General features: G+C 46.4%; 1 protein-coding gene across 2 annotated transcripts in view; it reads left to right on the plus strand.

Moving 5' to 3' along the window:
• The window catches only part of NCK2 (NCK adaptor protein 2), a 168,030-nt gene extending 148,189 nt beyond the window's left edge, over positions 1-19,841 (plus strand). For both annotated transcript variants that reach the window (XM_075563349.1, XM_075563348.1), the window contains exon 5: positions 18,466-19,841. In XM_075563349.1, coding sequence (XP_075419464.1) covers positions 18,466-18,660 — 195 coding nt within the window. In that variant the 3' untranslated portion in view covers positions 18,661-19,841. The remainder of the gene's footprint in view (positions 1-18,465) is intronic.
• Positions 19,842-21,287: the final 1,446 nt, after the last annotated feature.

Here is a 21,287-nt window from a genome sequence, read left to right on the forward strand (position 1 = left end):
GAAACACATGCAGTGATGCCGAATGCAGGACGATCACAGGCTTGTGGGTAGAAAGCCTATAGTTGCAGTGGCGCTGTAAGCATCTCAGTACTGGCTGGGGTCTCCTCGTGGCTTTTCCAGTTCCCAGGGCTGCATCAGGGTAGGTCCATGTGGCTTCTCAACTCCCAGAGCATACCACCATGTGTCTTGTCAGTAGAGCCATCTCCAAGGGAGTGAGCCTAGGGAGAGTGTCTCTCCTGCCTCCAGGGGGGAAATACCAGAGTTCCCAGAATTCTCTGGTGAAAGCCATGCCCACACAGAGGCCTCATGGGCTTTGATCCGATTGACAAGACTAGAGTCCATTCCTTCATTCTTAATCCTATCAAGTCCCAAATTGACACCAGATTATGTAACTACCACAATTAGACTTGTGGAATCCCCATCAGGCATCATTATTTGATACACATTTACTTTCTATTTGAGGCCTTGGTATCAGCTCTTTTTTCCCCTCCCTCACTCCCTCCCTCACTTGTGACCCCTTAATAAATTATTATTTTCATATCTTACACCAACCACTTTCCTTTCTCCCACAGTTTCTGTTGTTCATCCCTGAAGTAGGTGTTATGGGTTGATGATTGCGATCTGTTTCCCCTTCCTCCCTTTTTCACCCCACCTCCCATTTCTGTACCTGAGGGTTTTAGCTGACCTGCATTCAGCATGTCGCGAGCTTATCTGTACCAGTGTGCACGCTCCAGTCTAGCCAAACTAAAAGGCATGACTGGGGTCATGATGGTGGGAAGTGAGGAAGCCTCAAGGAACCAGAGGAATATTGTGTGTTTCACTGGTGCTATACTGTTCCCTGGTTGTCTCATCCCTACCTTGTGACCCTTCTGTGAGGGTGATGTCCCATTGTCTACAGATGGGTTTTGGTCTCTGCTCTGAGACCCCTTGTTCTCAGCAATATGTTTTATTTGTTTGCTTGTTTGTTTTGAGTCTTCTGATGCCTATTAACTTGATCCCATTGACACCTCATGATTGCACAGGCTGATGTGCTACTTCCATGTGGGCTTGTTGCTTCTCTGTGAGATGGCCTTAAGACCCCAGATGCTCACCGGGCACCATTAGCTTTCTTCACCGCATTTGCTTGTGCACCCATTTTGTCTTTAGGGATTGTGTTGGGAGGGTGAGCATCACAGAATGCCAGGTTGGTAAAACAAAGTGTTCTTGCATTGAGGAAGGGCATGAGCAGAGGCCCCAAGTCTGTCCACTACCTCAATGTTTTGCCATATAAATATATGTGCATAGGCCAATACCTCTATATTTATGAATTAATATAGTTATACCTATGTTTATACCTCTATCCATAGCTTTGCTTCCTAGATCTTTTCTCTGTTTCCTTTTACCTTTATCTTGTACTACCATCATGCTCGCCCTTCTGCTTCTTAGTAATTCCCCTCAGCTAGATTTCTGTTGCTCCAACACCCCCAGGATCTCTATGTCCTCCTCGTTGTTGATTTTAATTTCCTAGTTGTTTCCCTGTCTATGGTGTTGTTTGTTCACCACTCCCTTCCCTGGCCGCCTCTTTCCCACAAGTCCTCTAGAACCATTGGTCTCCTTGTTTTCTCCTTGGGCTTGCTTCCCATGCCTATCTTATATAGGTAGGCAAACCAACAATAATGGAGAAAAAACAAGATTGAATAAAAAGAGAGAAAAAAAAACAAAACAGAAAAAGCCTAGATAATTCCAGGTCTGTCTCCTGACCTTTATGGCTGTCTCCCCACCAGTCCTTGAGGAGTTTGGGAACTGCCCCCTCCTAGCCTGAAGTCCATTTGGGGGTCTCCTCAGGGACTTTGTGGCGTTGGTTTGCTTCTGTTGCTGATCTGTCATTTTATCTTCTTGATTCACCCACTGTGGGAGGTTCAGACCAGACTCACTCCCTGCATGAGTCCCCCGTATTGTCCTCTGTGTATGCTCCAGTGCCTTAAGCTGTTGTCGGCCCTACAGCCCTCTCTGTGCCTTAGCTGCGCCGTAGCAGCTCCGTGCATGCAGCTTCATGCAGGGACAGTCCTCAGGACTTGGTGTGCCCATGTGGGGTCTATACCCTCACTCTTTTTCCTTCTTGGTTTGCTTCTGTATCAGCATGGCTGGCCCACCCCTCTCCCCAACCTGTAGGTTTAGTGTTGTCCTCTGTAGAACCTACTTACAGGGGAGGGGATCAGTTTGGGGCCGGTCCTGTTTCCCACTCTGTTCTTGAGTTGCTCCATGTGGTTACGTTGCCTTCAAGGTTTGCCGTGCCATGGTGGGGTCTCCATTTCTGTGGAGGCATAAACCATACCCTCCCCCTGGGTGGATTTGTGTCCTATGACCCCAGTGACATTGTCTCCTTTTAATCCCGCCCCCCCTTTCACCACTCCACCCCTTTCCCCTTATTTGTGTTGGAATGACATGTACATCCTTGGGTTTTGCCAGATATTTTTGCCTTCCTCCTTAATTTAGAAAATGGAGCGCTCCAACACCAGGCTGCTCTGTGATGTTTCCCATAGTATATTTATACTGTGCCTTGGCCCAGGGATTTCAGGGGTGTTGGAGCAGAAGGTGAGAAATTGGCCTTCAGGATAATTGGCTGGACCTGTGTGAGCCCAGAACAGTGGGCCTCTCTTCTCGGGAATGCTGCCGTGTGCCCTGAGGAAGCGTAGGCTCTTCTTGGTCGCTCTTGCTGTAGCTTGCAGTGTTCTGTTGCTGCTACGCTTGTGCCAAAGGGCTGCTGGAAGGGACTTCGAAGTTAAAGACACTCTCGTAAGCAGTAATACCAACCATGCAGTCCTAACGAACTGGGGTGGGGGCACGGACTCCCTGCCATTGAGTCCACTCTGACCCATAAGGAACATTGATGGCATGATGAATTATGCCTTCGACTGCTAACTGCAAGATCAGTAGTTCAAAACCACCAGCCCCTCTGTGGGAGAAAGATAGGCTTTGAGTTCTACTCCAGGGATCCCATAAAGATCACGTTCCTTCTCATATGTATCAGGCTCCGCGGTATTATTCGGAGACTTAGGTTTTGGTACTTGTGTCTGATAGAGAAAAACTGCCTTACTAAAGATCATTTAATGTGCATATCTAGCACTCTCAAAGTCAGTGTGTTAATTCCTTCTATCAAAAATAAACTAGTAAAATTATTTGGCTAAGAAGGAGCGAGTAAAAGAATTAGAGCCCTTGCTATATTTTAAAATCAGAATTTCAGAATGCTAATAGGAATTCTTACCTAAAACTGCCCCCACTTTTTTTCCAGTCTTCAACTGTATGTCTCTCTAGGTCACTGACTCTCAAGTGTTTCCAAATTCGCAGGAAGAATTCGTTGGGTTTAGTTTTATCATAAATTTGCTGAGTCGAACTGCCGCTGTGAGTTTCTAAGACTGTAGTTCCTTACTGGAGTCGAAAGCCCCATTTTTCTCCTGTAGAGCAGCCGGTGGTTTCAAACTGCTGACCTTGCAGCGAGTAGCCCAATGCAAATGCCCACTCTTTCTTTGGTTTGTTTTTAACTGAAGTACACAGTTTTAAAATGTATTCTTGTCATTTGCCACAAGAAAACAAGAGTCTTAGGTAAAGTTGCTCATAAGTAGAATAGCAGGTTTCTTGCGGCACCTAGCAAGGACCTCTGAATGGGACAATTGGCCTTCCTGTTGGAGGCGTGGCTCCACTTTCCTCCCAGAAGGCTGAGGTGTGCTGGTCTAGCTGTGTGGCTGTTGTCTGTGGAATGCCTCTGGTACCACATGCCCTTGTGAAAACTGCATATAACTACCAAGCAAAGAACAACTTATCGATGATGCAGAAGATATGGAGAGTGTTAGAATCTCAGCCTTAAAACCATCGTTTAGACGAATAACCCAATGGAGCTCTATTTGTGTATTAGATACAACAGAGAAGCTGTAGTGTGCCAAGTCTATTTTGTTCTTTGACGTGTGCTAAGACATAGCCAAAAAAAATTGTCGTTTCTGAGTGTGCAAATTTGAGTGGTGTTAAGTATGAGTAAGTCAAAAAGTATTGCTGCTGGGGTTTCAGACCATACACTCATAGGTTGATTCCAAATAAAAGAGATTTAAACATATCTCTGCAACGTGTGGATGGCTACAGACAAGTTCTCTCCATAATGTAATTGTCCTAGTTTTATTAGGATGCCTTCCCAAAAATGGTGTCATTAGGAAAAAGAAAAAGATTTTGGGGTTAGGCTAGTACAGAGCTTGAACAGAGCCCGTGGGGTCATATCCCACGTCTTTAAAACTTGCGGCAAGCTGAGGGGAATGTGCTGTGCCACATCAAACACCCACCTGGACAGCTGGCGCGTCCTTTCAAGGAAAGGCAGGAGGGCAAATTCAAGGCTGCTCGGAAGGCAGTGGCCACTGTGTTTCCAGACTGCAAAAGGTAATCTTCAAAGACTTTCTCAAGACTCACAGGACGGTCACAGGTGCTGACAATGAAGATGTTTCCAGAAAACTTTTCCTGGAAAAGGCCATTAAAGTTGCATCAAGGAATTTTTTTTTTTCATCATGATAAAACAACCCAACTACCATAGAAGCGGTACCCATAACACCTGTGAGGTCAGAGTAGCATTGCCCTGCGTGTTTCCGAGACTCGACCCCTTGACGGCAGCAGAAAGCCTCATCTTTCTCCCTGGGAGCAGCTGGGCGTTCCCAACTGCTCGTCTTTCAGATAGCAGTCCAGTACGTGAACACTGCACAAGGCACCTGCTCATTATTCTTCACGGATAACAAGGGATCACCTAGGAGAATTTGGTTGGGGAACCTTACCCCGCCCGTCCAACCTACAGTCCTGGTCTTGCCCCTGCAGGCCTCGTTTTGTTCCCTAACACTCAGAGAACATGTCAGAGGAACATGGTTGAGTCCTGCGAGAATGCCAAAACTTGGTGCAAACCACAGAGCAGAGTCCTTCAAGGAAAGGTTGAGAGATGGGACCATGGCCTACAGAATGGGTAGGCCTAGATGGGAGGATGTGCCAGAAAATAATAGCCTCACACTTTGATGTCTTCATTTAGTGAAAGGATCTACGATTTTGTAGCAAGACCTACTGACTTAGGTTTGTGCATTCACAGTATTGTGTAACCATCACTACTTTCTACTTCAGTATTTTTCTTTGTCATTCCCAAACAGGAATTTTATATTCTTTAAACAGTTACTTCCATTATGCCCTTCCCAGCCCCTGTCTCCTTTATGCTACTCTTCATCTCTGTGCGTGGGCCTGGCCTTGGCACCTCATACAGAGAAGCATGCACCCATTGTTCTCTTGCATCTGGCGTCCTACACATACTCAGCGTATTGTTTGCAGGGTTCGCCCGTGTGGTATCCCCGATACCATTTCAGAGGTTTGTTCTTTGGGTGGCTGCTTGTACTCTTCCATTGTGTGATAGCCCACATTCTGTTTATTTATATACCCGTTGATGGGCACTTGCTAAATCCATATTAACTTTTTTTAAGAGAATGATTTGCTACTTAGAAATCGAAATGAGTGTAGGTTGGCCAACACTCACCAGGTAATGGAGATAGACTGTAGGTTCCCAAACTTCCTTGGCCTACCTCCCGCCCCCCTTTGAGAACAAGATTATTATTCAGTGCCCCCTAGCAATGAAAAACTCAGACACTATGGCTGATCATCCAGGATGAACCGTTTACAGCCCCCCGCGATCTTTTCAGCACCCCCTAAAGGGGCAGCATCCCTCCCTTTGGGAAACACTGGTCGAATGATGGAACAACGTGTGCTTTCACAACCACGTCACTGGTAGGATTCTGAGAGACATCGCTGTCATTCCAGCCAGGCCTGCCTCTAGGTTCCAGTGTATAACACAGCCCGACAACAAAGCCTGATACCAAAAAATAACTGGCTTGGTATCTTGGTTTTTAGACCTGTTCCTAGGGATTGGGGCCCTGATTCAGAAAATTATATTGGATAGACCACATCAACTCAACTATTAAGTAATACTAATTTATGAATTTCTCATTCTGGTTTTAAATATGAGAACTCACAGCAACAAATTACAGGATAAGACCCAAGTAAAAATTATTTGAAAAGTAAGTATTAAAGGACTTCCAAGGGAAGCTGTATATAGACCCATGTTGGGTACACATTGAGTTGGCAATCATAAGGTCAGTAGTTCAAACCCACCAGTCACTCAGCAGACTTTGAAAGATTTAAAGGTTTAGAAACTCAAAGGGGCAGTTCTCTGTCCTATAGGGTCACGAGAAATTAGAATCTTTTATATGCAGTAGATTTTTCTTTTTGGTGTGGGAGGTCATGCATTATACCTAGAGGCTCCATATCGGAGACTGCAAAGCCAGAAAACAACAGAGAGGTCCATGTAACTGCTGGGAACAAAAGAGTTTGGGGTTTGTTTTTTTACTTTTTAAGTTGTTAAAAATAATAGTACTAAGAAGTATGAAGAGGTTTAAAAAAACGTGGAAAATGGAATTAAAAGATGATGGAGTTTTTTTTCCCCCAGAGATTTTGGAAGCCCCTTTTTACTGTCAGGCTTTATCGTTCTATATAAATGTTGATATTGGTCTTGTCGCAAACTGCTAGTACAAGTGCTAGAAATATATACATCTAAGGGAAATTTTTTCTCCCAAAATATTTACAGGTGTAATAGAAAAATAAAGCTGCATAAGAAGTGTCTACCTCTGGATTTGTGGTGCTGTTTCGCTAGGTTTTGTCAGGCTGTTCCAATGCAGAGCCGCCCTGCACAACCAGATGCCCTCGTGCCCAGGCCTGCGCCGTCCTCCCAGTTGTTTCTGTGTGGGAGAAACTAGTGGAAAACCTTGCCTTTCCTTTCCTTTTTTTTTTTTTTAACAAATTGAATTCTCTTTCATTGTTGCTGCAGAAATAGTTGTAGATATGTTTGTTTTATGAACGGAAAAAGTCCCTCTGGTTTGCAGAAAAAGCTAAAATTAAGCATAGCTTCCTAGCAGTCTGGAGATGATTGCATTTACATGAATAAGCCGAAGCAAGCCCACAGCCGGGGAGCCGACTGACTCAGCGACCCTGTGCTGTCGGGTGCTGGAGACAGTGAGTCAACAACAGCCTTTTTCTCCCTAGCAGGGCCTGGTGGGTGTGAAGGCCTAACCCACAGGACCACCAGGGCTCCTGAAATGAGGCAAAGCCATGGAAGTTATTGAAGAAGATGGTACGGCTTTGCTGCACTGGCCACTTTGTTTTGAGGTTTGAAAGCAGAGCTACTGGGGCAGGGGAGGGAGAAAATGCTACAAAGTGGCCGGCGAGGGAGCCTCATCCCCTTCAGGAGGTGCTCACAGCCAGAAAAGTCCCTCCCTCTTTCTGATACGAGATTGAGGTATGAAAAGCTTTATCGTTTCATTAAGAAAATCACCACCATCCACCCCAGCTTTCAAGGTGAAGTGGAGGGAGAAACTTTGTTGACTGTTTATCAATGAAGAAATACAGCTCGAGATGGCAAATTTTGACAGGAGTAAAACTTTGAATTATTTTTCTTAAGTCAAACAGGAACTTGGAAGGCAAGCACACGTCGCTTCTCTCACAGCACAGTCTTGGAGCGCCCGCCGTCTCCTCTTGACTAGCTGTTCTTTGAAAACGCTCCCTTTGCTGAGTACAGGGACGGTTTGAGTGCTGCTCGGAGGATGTGATAGGAATCTACTTGCTCAACTGAGATGGGTTTCTAGGTGTTTAAAAGTTTTAGTATGACTCATATTCAAATAAACTAAGAGGCCCAGTGGTGGTGCCAACCTGAGCCAGTGAGATTCAGTACAGCATTTCTAAAAGACCACGAAAAGAATAGTTAATGGGAAAACAACATTGCATGCTAGCTAGCTGTGTACTCTTAATATGTCCTCTCCATGCAATTGCTTGACCTCGGGCCAAAGAGAAACAACCTTTTTTTGTCGGAGCCCGTGGTAGCTTCCTGGTGTTGCCTTAACAAAATTCCACCAGTGGGGTACTTTAAAAGAACAGGAACGTTATGCTGTCAGTGTTTCGGAGGCGAGGAGTATGAATTCTGTCCCCAAATCCTCTACCCTTTCCCCCTAACTTCTAGTGGCTGCCAGCAACCCTGGCGCTCCTTTGTTGTTCCTAGATGTACCCGCCTCTGGGTCACACTGGAATCTCCCACTCGCCTCTACCCTGTCCCTCCGTCTCTGTAAGACATTGCTCAAAAGCAGTTACCTGCTCCCTGTGACCTTGTTTGACCCAACTGATAATGAAATAAAGACGTTTCCCCAAACAAGGCCGTATTCACAAGCATTGTTGGATTTCAGCGAGTCTTTTTTGGTGGGAGAGGGGGTACAATCAATCCGTACTACAGGCCATCCCTCCAGCTGCCCCTTCCCCCAATAAAGCTATTATAGTCACCACTTGCCATTGTGACCTGAAGACAGCATCTACACCTTCTCTAGCTCCACTTGCTGCTCCCTCACTAGGAGGCACTGGACTCTGCTGCTGCTTTCTCCTCCACACAGCTTCTCCATCCAGTCACGGACTGTAATGCCCTACTGGAAGGAACTGTGTTAGCTTCTGGATCGGGAGCAGCCAGATGGCCTCATGCATCCAGTGTTAGGGTAGACCAGAGAAACAAATCCATAGACACTAGTATATATAAGAAAAAGGTTTATATACAAGAGCAATTGAATATTGCTCAGTCCAGATCAAGTCCATAAGTTCACTTATTAACCCATATGTCCGATTCCAGTCTATAAAGTCCTTCAGACTCACAGAGCACATGCAATGATGCTGAGTGCAAGAAGATCACAGGCCAGTAGGTGAGAAGTCTTGTGGATCCAGTGGCATTGTAAGCATCTCAGCGCTGACGGGTCTACACGTGGCTTCTCCAGCTCAGGGCACTAGTATAGTTCCATGTGTCTTGTCAGCTGCGCAATGTCTCCCAGGGAGTGAGCAGAGAGACAGATTGTCTCCGACCTACAAGGAGGAAATACAGGAATTCCCAGAATCCTCAGGGGAAGGCCATGCCCACAGAGACCTCATTGACAGCCTAGACTCCACCCCATTCACTCTTAATTCTCTCAAATTGACAACAGATTATATAAACACCACACATCCCAATACATTACTTTTCCCCATCGTGCTTTCTGTGAGAATTGCTTGTCTGTATCCAACTGGTATCCCTCTCAGCTTCTCAGTTGTGTTTCCATTGGGGGTCCTCCGTTTATTTGCGGGTGTTTCCCACGGCAGCACAGTTCATCAGGTCTTTAGTTCCTATAGTAGGGCCATAGGGACCTTGAATTACACAAACTTACGCGTCTCCATGGGATACTTCTGCAGCCATTTTTGAATTATCTTAAGCAGAAGTTAATTGTGTGTGGTATCAATATTACTGGACAGTTTCTACACTCCATTGGGTCATCTTTCCTTGGAATGGGTGCACTTTAAGGCCCTCCTGCAGTCCATTATGGAGCCCCGGTGGCATGGTGATTATGCATTGGGCTGTCAATGATGAGGTCAGCAGTTGGAAACCACTAGCCGCTCCACGGAAGCAAGATGAGCTTTCTGTTCCCATGAAGAGTGAAAGTCTGTAAACTCACAGAAGCAGTTAGTTCTTCCGTGCCCTATAGGGTCACTGTGAGCCTCAACTCATGGCTGTGAGTTTGGTTGTTTTTCGGGGAGATTCGGTCAGTTGGCTAGGTAGCGGTCTTCTAAATTTTTTTGCCAACAGCTTCCCGAGCTCATCAGTTTGTTGAAACATCTCAATTAGTATTCCATCAACTCCTGGAGCCTTGCTTTTTAAAATATGTTTTCACTGTTTCTTTGACTTAGTTTTTCAGTTTGGTTCTTAATCATGTGCTAACTTTTGAAATGGTTGAATGTCAGCCATTTTTTAATTATTCCTGCATCATCCAACATTTTACTCCCCACCCCCAACCCCACCAGAATTCTCCAGTATTTGAAGTCAACCTTTCCGCCTTCTTTCACCTTGAGAAATACTAAGTGTGTTCTTTCTTTTAGGTCTTCTAACTTTGGGGCATTTCACATTTCCTTATAATAGTTGACTTTGTGTTCTACAGCTGCCTTCTGAAAGTTTCCATTCCGTTCTTTTACTGCATCATTTCTTCCTTCACGTTGGCTATTCTACATCCACTTTGACATTTGCTTCCCTTCCTGTCTCTTCAACGAACGTGTGTTTTCCTCATGTCTCCCCCACAGCTCTTCTGTCAGTTATTAGAGTTCAGCGCATCACATCTGTTCTAGGGGTGCTTTCTAAGTTCAGCTGGGATAGACGCAAGGTCCTAATTGAGTGCTCCTGGGCTTCTTTTAGTTTTCTTCCGCTCTGACCTGAACTGGCAGGTGAGTGCTGGTCCCTCAACACAATTGAGGGTATAGATGCAAAGCCTACGAGCTCTGGTTCCATGGTGGGTACTTCCACGTTGGGCTGTCGGCTGGAGGGGCAAAGCCACCAGCAGACCTCAGAGAAGGAGCAGGCTTTTTACCCCGTGAAAGTACAGCTTGGGAAACCCACAGGGCAGTTCTACTCTGTCCTCTGAAGGTCGCAGTGAGTCCGAAACGGCTCGATGGCAGTGAGGGAGAAAAAATGCGAACCCAGCAGCCAATCTTATGCTCAATGGAGAAAGCTTGAAAGTGTTGCTCTTGGAAACCAGAAGATGTATGGGTGCCCCGTAGCTATTCCTAGTCAAGGTGGTGCTGAAATTACTAGCCAGAGAAATTAGGCAAGAAAGGAAAAAAAGTGGCATCCAAATTGGAAATATTATTATCATTATCATTTATTATTCATCTGTCACAACAGCCAGACACTGCAGAAAGTCCAAAGGATGTCAAGGACAATATTCTAAAGGCATTGACATTGAACCTTAGAAAGCATAGTTGGGGCTGTGTGAGTCTGAAGAGGCACTAAAGGACTAGTATAGAACTTAGGGACTTGAGTTAGACTTGGCTGGGGTGTTTTCATGATGTACAATTTATTTTTGATATAAAGCTCATACATAGGAAGAGAAGAAAAGAAACCATTTGGAATTGAAATAAATACATGTACACATCTGTGTTAGTCTGGGTAGACTAGAGAAACAAATCCGTAGACACTCGTGTGTATATGAAAGAGCTTTATATACAAGAGTAGTTGACTATTGAGAAAACATCCCAGCCCAGTCCAGATCAAGTCCATATATCCAATACTAGTCTATAAAGTCCTCTTCAGATTCACAAAACACATGCAATGTTGCCAGTGGGTGGGGAGTCTTGTGGATCCAGTGGTGTTATACGCATCTTAGTGCTGGTAGTGTCTCCATGTGTCTTCTCCACAGGGATGTCTTGCAGGGAGTGAGCATGTGTCCCACCTCCAATGAGCTATTTATCTCCTTAGCACCTCCAAATGAGGTCATCAAGCTGCGATCTGGTCAACAGACTATGCTCCACCCCTTCACTCTTACTCCTCAAATTGACACCAGATTATGTAACTATCACATCATATTGTTGTCAGATCTGTTAGTCGTTGTGGACATGGTTCTGACTTACAGCAACCCACACACTGCCCGATCATGCGCCGTCCTTGCGGTTGTGATGTTTAAACCCATTGCTGTAGTAACGGTGTCCATCCATCTCCATGATCCCCTTTTTAGATGACCCCTATTATATCAAGCATGATGTCCTTTTCCAGGGACTGATCTCTCCTGATAACTTGCCCCAAGTACATGAGTTGAAGCCCTCGCCTCTAAGGAGCGGTCTTGTTGCACCTTGTCCAAGATTTGTTTGTTCTCTGGCAATCCAGGGTACTGTCAATATTCTTCACCAACACCTTAACTCAAGTGCATCGATTCTTCTTCGGGCTCATATTTTCAGTGTCCAACATTCACATGCATATGGGGCCATTGAAAATACCATGACTTGGGTCAGGTGCATCTTAGTCCTCAAAGTGACACTGTTAAAAATGAATCTTGTGCAGCATTTTCTTAATCTGTTCTTAAATGCCAGTGAAATATGAGTTAAATTCCAGTGAAATATGAGTATAAATTTCCAGGTTATTAAAGAATGGCCTTGTATCTCAGCGCTGACAGGGGTCTCCCACATGGCTTCTCCAGTTCCCAGGGCACGGGGTCTATCAACATAGTGCCATGTATCTTGTCAGTATAACGTTTCCAAAGAAATGAGCAGAGTGAGAGAGTGTCTTCCGCCTCCAAGGAGGAAATAGAGTTTTCACTGAATCCTCAGGGCAGTGGTTCTCAACCTGTGGGTTGTGACTCCATTGGGGGTCAAACAACCCTTTCACTGGGATTGGCTAATTCCTAACAGTAGCAAAATCACAGTTATGAAGTAGCAACAAAAATAATTGTATGGTTGGGGGGTCAGTACAGCATGAGGAACTGTATTAAAGGGTCACAGCATTAGAAAGTTTGAGAACCCCTGCCTTAGGGAAAGGCCATGCCCACATAGAGACCTCATCGGTTTTATCTTGATTGAAAGGTCAGACTCCACCCCTTCTTTCGTAATCCTCTGAAATTGACACCAGATTATATAACTACTTAAGGGAGTGTCTGCAAGTATGACCCACCCTGTGTGGCCCTCCCCCACTCCCCCCTTTATTCCCTCATGGCCATTGTGCTTTAAAAATAAAGATCACATTCACACTTCAGCTTTCTACCTTGAAGGGAGAAGTAAACAATATGTGAAGGCTGTCCCCAGCCTCCACTTGGTTCCACATCAATGAGAGAATGGTGATTAAATCTAAAGTATCTGAATAAGGCATCTCTTTTATAAAAATGCAAAGGTTTTTTGAGCAAATATTTGAGCAGTAGATTGTATTAATAGAGTTTTTAAAATAGTATCAAAGAGCATGTTCTCCGATATTCTTTTTTCTTTTTTTAATCATTTTATTGGGGGCTCAGCTAGTTCTTATCACCATCCATTCTGTCAAGCACATTTGTACATTTGTTGCCATCATCATTTTCAAAACATTTTCTTTCTACTTGGCTCCTTGGATTTTCTTCTCTAAAAGCACTCATTTCTTGCAAGCAAAACTACCACCGGTGGGGTTTAAAAGAATTACATAAGCGAATAGTGGAAGGAAGGGTTAAAATCAGAAATTCACAGTGTACTGAACAACTCTGAAGCCAGGGTGGGGCTATGGAGTTGAATCAGGCTCATGATCACAATAGAAACCTTAATAGATTAGATTTCTACCGACCTATTACTATTATTTGTCCTCGGGTTCCATGTGGAACCCAGAAGAAGTGTGGAGATAGTAATTGTTGAGAACCCCTGATTCAAATGTTGTTTGCCCCGCCCTCACAGCTCTTGTTATATTTGAGCCAATGGTTACAGCCACTTTGTCAGTTCATCTGAGGCATCCTTTTACTCACCTCCCCACTCCAACTTGACCCTCCACCAAGTCCTTCTCCAGAAACCGATCCCGCCTGTTAGCCTATCCAGAGCAAGCAAAGGAAGGAGCGCTCTACCTGGACTACTTCTTCCAAGACTGATTCACTCATCCACAGCACATGTAGTATCCCTTCCCAACACCAGGATTCAAAGGCATTAATTCTCTGGTGGTCCTTCCTCATTGCCCATCTTCAACATGCGTGTGGAACAATTGGAAAGACCGGGGCTTGGATCAGGTCCTTCTTACCCCTCCAAGTGTGACCTCTCTGCCCTCTAGCACTCTGCAGTGGCCTTCTGTCGCACATTTGCCCAGTGCAGCAGATCATTTGATTTCTTGATTGCCGCTGCCATGGGTGTTGATCATGAATCCACGTAAGATGAAATCATTGACAACGTCCATCTTCTCTGTGTTGATTATGATGATGTCTACTGGCCATGTTCTGTTTTCTGCATGTTGAATTGTAATCTATGCGAAGACTATGTAGTCTGGAACCTTTGTTAGTAAGTGCTTCATGTCTCTTGACTTTCAGCAAGTAAGGTGTGTCATCTGCATCCTCCAGGTCGTTCATGAGCCTTCCTCTACTCCTGGCACCACACTCTTCTTTATGTAGTCCAGATTCTATGATTATTTGCTCAGCAAATAATGGTGAAAGGATATAGCCCTGAGGCACATCCTTCCAGATTTTAAATTACACTGTTTCCTTGTTCTATTTCAGCTGCTGCCTCTTGGTCTATGTTATAAGTTACACATGAACACTAATGTCAGAATAGAAAAACCAGCCCTTACAAGGAACAAAGAAAGATGACCAGAAGAAGTGACCAGATGATTTGGTTTTGAATTCTACAGATGGAATCATACTATCACTATTTTCTTTCGGCACACACTCAAGATTTTAAAGCTATCTAGCTGCATGCATTCCTTTCATTGTTGGGTGAAGAATATGTATAATTCATTTTCATTCTGCTGTTGGTGATCATCAGGAGTGTTTACAACTAGGCTTATTACAAGTAGTCCTGTTGACCTTTTTTAATATACTAAGTGCCGTAGGAATCCATCTTTTGCATAGATAAAAGTGATCTAAAGTTCATGTTAACTCTTAAAATTATCAGTATCTTCTATTAAAGTGTTCTTGTGTGAAATTTTATTCAATTTGGTTCTCGTGACTATTTCTATACACAATGCTTGGTAATGTTGGTAATATTTCCCTCTTGTCAACCCTCTCATCTTTGCTTTAGGGTACATGTGGACTGTGTGGTCACATGTAGGTGTTTGGGTTTGTTTGTTGGTTTTTTTCTTTTAAGAAGCACAGTGTTTATTATAAGTTGGTACTTATTTTATGAGCCATCCTGATTATTTAGCTGAAAGGCGACCTCTGAGAGCACTTTGAGTTCAGAGTTCAAAGGCTGTCACAGGACAACCATCTCAGTGATTCCTCTGCTCTCATCCAGTCCAGTTAATCTGGGCTCTTAAATCATTTTAATGTTTTTAAGAATCTGAGTTTTGTTCCATGATTTTCCCCATTCCATCTGGGACCATCTGCTATGTTCCTGGTCAGAATGGTCAGAAATGATAGCCAGGCTCTATCTAGAATCTAGATACTAGCTCATCTGCTCTCAAGATAGATAGATGAGGTCATATCTGGCTTTTGATGAAATTTATAATACTAAGCCTTCAAGCTTAAAAAATACCTGCGAGGTGTTTGAGAAGTAGCCATGGCTATACTTTCTATATGCTTTATTACATGTGTGAATATACATGTAACATACAGAAACATGTATGTACATATGCCTATAGGTACATACATGCACACATATAGACATGCACATACCTTCCTATACACCTAAATAGGGAGCCCCAGGTGGCGCTCAGGTAAGTGTTGGACTGCTAGCCCCAAGGTAGGTATCTGTCTGTGTAACCAGTCACAGGTTTTGTTTTTGTTTTTATTGTTACCGTTGTACAAAGTGGTGTACGTGACTGCTTGTACCGCACTGTCCCTTATTCCCGTATACTTCTAGGTGCCGTCATTTACTTCGGCCCGGTTGTGTGTGCACTTCATCCACATCCACTTCTGTCTTTCTCATATCAGAAATGGCAACTACCGTCTAGAGAGAGTCCCCAGTCTTTCCCCTCCCGCTCTTGGGCAGCCACCAAAGAGCATGCCTGTGTGAAGATGTACCTGGCACAGAAAGCTTGTGTTAACTCCCGTGTCTTAGCTCTCCCTAGAAGACAACCGATTCAGACTGAACGAAATTCCTTCAGCTTCAAATCAAGTAACGCCCAAGCTGAGACCGTGCATGGAGGAAATGTGGAGCCGCTGCTTGCTTGGGTCCTTTTTCTCCATCTAGCTGTTCACACAACACGTGCTCACATTCTCTGACAGCTGGAATTTGGAGTGCCCTGTCATCATCGTTTTACGACAGTGCTCCTCTCGGAGTGGGTGGAGTGTAGCGGGGTCCTTTTGCTGTCTAGCATCTCAAAGTCTTTTTCAGAAACCGGCGCTAGAAGGACCCAGCAGGCAGGAGCAGCGCTGGGAGAGTGGAGTTGTTCCCTTGAGAATAGGCCCTCCCCTGGGTGCTTCTCCCTGGAGGCCGAGTTGTTTGAGGCCCGGAGTCTAGCTCAGCAGTTCTCAACCTGTAGATCACGACCCCCTTGGGGGTCGAACAACCCTTTCACAGGGTTGTAGTACCAAAATGACAGTGATGAAGTAGCAACAAAAATAATGTTATGGTTGGGGAGCTCCACACATGAGCAACTGGCTGAAAGGATCACGGCATTAGGAAGGTTGAAAACCCACTGGTCTAGCTCCTTCTCCACAGATCCAGGGAATTGGCCCAGCCTACTGGGAAGACTTGGTGGTGTTCTCTCCTGTAGTGGCCCAGCTGCCCCATCAAGAGCCATTCCCAGGAAGGGATGTCTGGCTCCGGGCCAGACAGGCCCCGGGACAGAATTAGAAAGGCATCTCCAGATGGAATGGCGTCTGCGGTGGAGCTTCTATCAACATGGAGGGAGCGCTTACATCGCATTGGGCCGTTTGCATCTTTTTCTGGTGGCTCTGGACATCGGACCACACTGCGGGTGGCTGACGGGAATTTTATTTCAGTCCTCGGACTCCGTGGACAGCCTGGTAAACCCAGGTCGCTCGAGCATCCCCCGCACCACCACAGCCCCGCCTTTGGAGTCTGTGCATTCCTAGCACGTGCCCGGGGGGCTGCTGGTGCACCTGTTCTCGGAGCACACTGGAAAGGGAGTGCTCTAGTGGCTTCGTGCTAACCCGTGCGGGGGGCGGAGGGGGGGAGTGCAGATGGCGCACTTTCCAGTGGTCTGAGGAAAACTCTGTTTGAACGAAGAGCTCCCTAAATTGTGAGCACAACTGTGGGACAGAAATGAAGGCGGGGCCAAGTCCTTACCTGGTTTCCGCTCGGAAGCCCATGAAATTAAAAAACTGATCTTTGCCGCTCCCTCGGTTTTGACAGCTGTAACACATACAGACACACACCAGCATACCATGATGTTAAATTAAAGAGCTTCTTAAATTAAAAGCAAATTTCCCTGTGCGAAAACTCGTCTGCTGATGATTTGGCTTAATTAAAGTTGGGTCTGTGGGATGCTTAATATTCACACATACACGCACAGCCTGCCTCCACCGAAACGGTGCCACAGTAGGTATGAGTTGATTACAGCGCGGGCTAGTCATCCTCGTGCAGACAGCTCCGGGCCTGCCCTTTGGTGTGGTGCCACCTTGTCCAGATCGGAGAGGGTTGGACCAATCCCTGCTCCTCGCAGCACGATGGTCCCAGGAGTCACCTTCACCGGTTGTGTGTGGCTTTGTAACTGCTGACGGGGCCTTGGCCTTTTCCTTGGCCCTGAAGTAAAGGCGAGGAAGGAAGGAGCTGGCTCATCTGTTCTAGCTTACCTTCAGATTCTTGGGACCCAGGCACGGATCTTGTTCCCAACCCCAAGGGTGGCCCCATCTCTAAAACGCACAGTGCCTGGCTCGTGATACACTTGAAAATGAGCTGCCCTCAATCTGTTCCTAAAGGCACACCTTAGGTCACAGAAGAAAAATATTTGTGTGTGTGTGTGTGTGTGTGTGTGTGTGTGTGTGTGTGTGTGTGTGTGTGTGATTATAAACTCTATACTTTTAGAATTTCCATAGTGAGAAACTTGAAACGATGCTTATCCACATTACTTTGCCTGCCAGCCTGGGGCCCTGAGAAGAGGGGCCGGCAGCTGGCCGAGGTGTCCCCAGGGCCGCACTCCTGCAGTGTGCTGGCAGGGTGGCCCTGCGCGTCCGGGGCTAAGAATAGCACTGGGCGGGTGGAGGGGCTGCCAGGCAGCACCTGTTTGCCTGTTTTACATGCAAAGCTGCGTTCCTGCATTTAGTCCGGATGGTAGTAGAGAGGCCCTCGGGCATGAGTCGTGTCTAATTCCATGAAAATAATAATGATTGAGAATTGTGCAATCAGATAGCTACTTGAGAGCATTGTTCCGCCCTGCTTAGAGGACTTTATGCTGAGGGGTGGGTCCCCTGATCATCGATGGCCTTGGAGTGGTGTGATAATTCATTTCTACCGGGCCTCTGTGGGCGAAATAATTTTCAGTTCTCGGTATGCAAACCACGGAATCAATTCCTGATTTATCAGAATATATCCTGGGAGATGAAACAGCCCCTCTGTCGCCCCTTCCCCCCATCCCCACCCCCAGTGTTCAGAGGGACTCTGGTGCCTGGTTTCCCAATGGCAAATTCTCTCGGCACCCAAACTGCAGTCTTCCACGGGTTCTCGGAACATCAGAACCGTGGCCGGCATCTGGGCCGTGCTGGGTCTTCCCGCGGGCCTGGCTGCCCGCGCTCCGTGGTGCTTTGTTGGCTTTTGGACAAGTGGGCGCGGTGGTGTCCTGAGTCTTTGGAGCTGAGAAGTTGAAGCATGCAGCAGGAAGGGCATCCGTTTTTTGACCCCCGCCTTAAATCTGATGGATGGCGAAAGTGTCTCTCTGCCGGTTGCTCCAAGTCGGAATCACTCGGGTTGCGTTTGGTGTGGGTTCGGAGTGTGTCTGGAGGCTCCCGCCTGTGGCCAGGTCCTAACGTGCGCTTTGCTCTCTCTCCCCAGCCCAGTGACTTCTCCGTCTCGCTCAAAGCGTCAGGGAAGAACAAGCATTTCAAGGTGCAGCTCGCGGACAATGTCTACTGTATCGGGCAGCGGCGGTTTCACACCATGGACGAGTTGGTGGAACACTACAGAAAGGCCCCCATCTTCACCAGTGAACACGGGGACAAGTTGTACCTTGTCAAAGCACTTCAGTGACGACCGAGACGGACTCCCCGCCCCGCCTCCCGCTCCGGACTCCAGGCCTTAGGTCCCACACTCCCCGCGGGGCGCAGAGCTCAGCGGGCCCAGGCGCCTCCTGCACACGCTGGGCTCTGCCTGGCGGCTCGCCTTCACTGGGTTCTTTTGCCGGTTTCTCTTTCTATTCAGTTCTGTTTGCGTTTCTTTGCCTCCGGTTGAAACCATCAGCAGCCATCCTGTGCGAGTGCAGGCACCCCCTGGTTTATAGACTTCGGGGGCGGCCGAGAAGCATATCTCTTTCCTTTTGTCTTCTGCCATCAGAAGCCTGGTCGTCTGTTCAGATTTGTGTGCTGACCAGACCCCTCGTTAAAAACACGCACACGGCACCGTCTGAATGCGCTGACGATGCCAGCCGGTTAGCGACACGGAGGCCACTCGAGTCAGACACGGGGCCGCAGTGCCGGGACTCTAGCTGACCAGGGAGCACCGAGGGTCCCTGAGACCCTCGCATCCCACTGGCCTGTGCTCTCACGTCACTTCGCACACACTGCCCCTCGCCCCACCGCCATGACAGGAGTAAACCACCCGGTGAGCTGACCCCATGGAAACCGGCCGAGCGCTTTTCCAGCCGCGCTTGCAATAAAGAAAAAGATACCCTGAAACTCCGTCTGCAGAGGAGGGAACGGTGACTCCTAAAGCTGGAAGAACATTCTGGTAGTTAACCCCCGAATGTGCCGTCGACACAGTGCTTCTTCCCCTGGCCCTCTGCTTGCTTGAACTTTACAATTATGTATTTAATTCTCAAAGTAACGTGTACCTGTAGCCGTTTGTTGACACTAACACAGATGATTATGGAAAACAGCTGATCTTTGGGGAAGGGGCGCTACCAATGCTTTATATTTATGTGTGTGTACACATGCACATACACACAGTATGTGTATGTCTATGTATACATATAAAATTTGCTTTACAGGGAAATTTTTCAGGGTTTACAGAGAATACGTGATCAGTAGTGAGAGACACACAGAATGTTTATAAAGAAAACGCAGTTTCTTTTTTTCCTTTACACTTAAATTTCTTTATAGTTTAAATCTACATCTGGAGATGGCACATTCCTAAGATTGAAGAGGGGTCTTGAGATTCCCCCAAACTTGCATACCCAGTTTTTTGGATATTGTAATAAAAAAGTATTATGACAAGATTACGTCTCTCTCTCTCTCTCTGTCTCTGTCTTGGGCAAAACCCTGAAGCAACCTCACAGCATTTCCCCAGCACTTGTTGCCGAAAAGGAAAAGTTTAAAGCAGTTTAACACATTTATACACACAGGCTTCCTTCTGCCACCACATTTTTGTATATGAAAATAAGTTTTAATTAGTGAAGTTCCACAAAAAACAGTCTCAAGCTTGGTCTTAACACAACCCTCTGGAGACGATGTGCTCCAGACAGCGCCCACCAAAGTGCTGTCAGCAGTGTTGTTACGCCGGTTTTGTTTCTCTCCGTGAATGTCATTTCCTTTGCCCGCTCAGTGAGCAATTCTGTAGCAATAGCAAGTGCCAGGCACTGGAAATACAGTCCCATAGCACAAAGCCGGTGCCCCTTGGGCTACCTGTAACCAGAGATTGTTCAGTGCTTCCTGGTCAGGCAGTTTCTCACCAACCTATTATAAGCCCATTTCACAGATTGCCCATGAATGCAGGGTGACTAATGTCAGAGCCAGGGGTGTACTCGAAGAACCAGACCCAAGGGCCCTTGTCCCTAACACCCGAGCCTTGCCTCTCGCTCCCTCCCAGCAGTGGAGAGTGTCTTTCTAAAACATCTTTCCCATTTCCTTTGAGATTGATTATAGCTTGTGGTTGCCTTGGCTTGTAATAAACGCATGTTGGTGCCTGCTCACAGACGGAGTATAACCGTTAAACGTGTATAAAACTCGCCCCAGGTTCTGGAGAGCTGGCCATCACCTTATTCAAAGAACTTGCTCTCTGCTTTGTCGATGCAAGGGACTCCTGACTCTTGCAGGTTCTCCCGGTTACATTTTGACCTCAGCCCAGAACCCCTCTAAATCTAGCGAGTGCCTGGAGAGAGACCCCCACATAGGGAAGAAAGGAGCTAACGGACAGAAGACACACATTTTGGCTTTGGGGGCCTCACGTTTACGGTTGTAATGGACAATTGTTTTCAATCTCATCACAAACTGGGTAAATCGGACTGATCTTTTATTAAGGAAGCCACACTGAAGTGAGCCCAGGAGGGTGGATTGACAGCCCCAAGGGTGCATCTCTCTCTAGGCCAGAGCCTGAGGGGAGCACCCCGCAGGGGGCTTGGGGCCAGTACCATGATGCTTTGGCTGGGTAGCACTTCTGCCATGCAAATCTCCACATGTCCAAAGATTTTATCATCTCGCTCTCGCTGTTGCAGTTGCCTCTCTGCGTTGCACATACAGCAAAGGACAATAAAGGTTGGTTATTCTGTATCTGGGTAACATTCGTTTGCCTGCCTTCCACACAAACAATGTGGCATATGGGCACCCTGCTGGCTTCCAGCACATCAGTGCTAAGCCCTTCACAGGTGGTTGATGGCCAAGTACTGCTAAATGACATTTCTCGGGAACTAAAGCTGCCCATCCATTTCCCCCCAACGTATATCT

Source organism: Tenrec ecaudatus, chromosome 11 (assembly GCF_050624435.1).
Source record: "Tenrec ecaudatus isolate mTenEca1 chromosome 11, mTenEca1.hap1, whole genome shotgun sequence".
Taxonomy (NCBI): domain Eukaryota; kingdom Metazoa; phylum Chordata; class Mammalia; order Afrosoricida; family Tenrecidae; genus Tenrec; species Tenrec ecaudatus.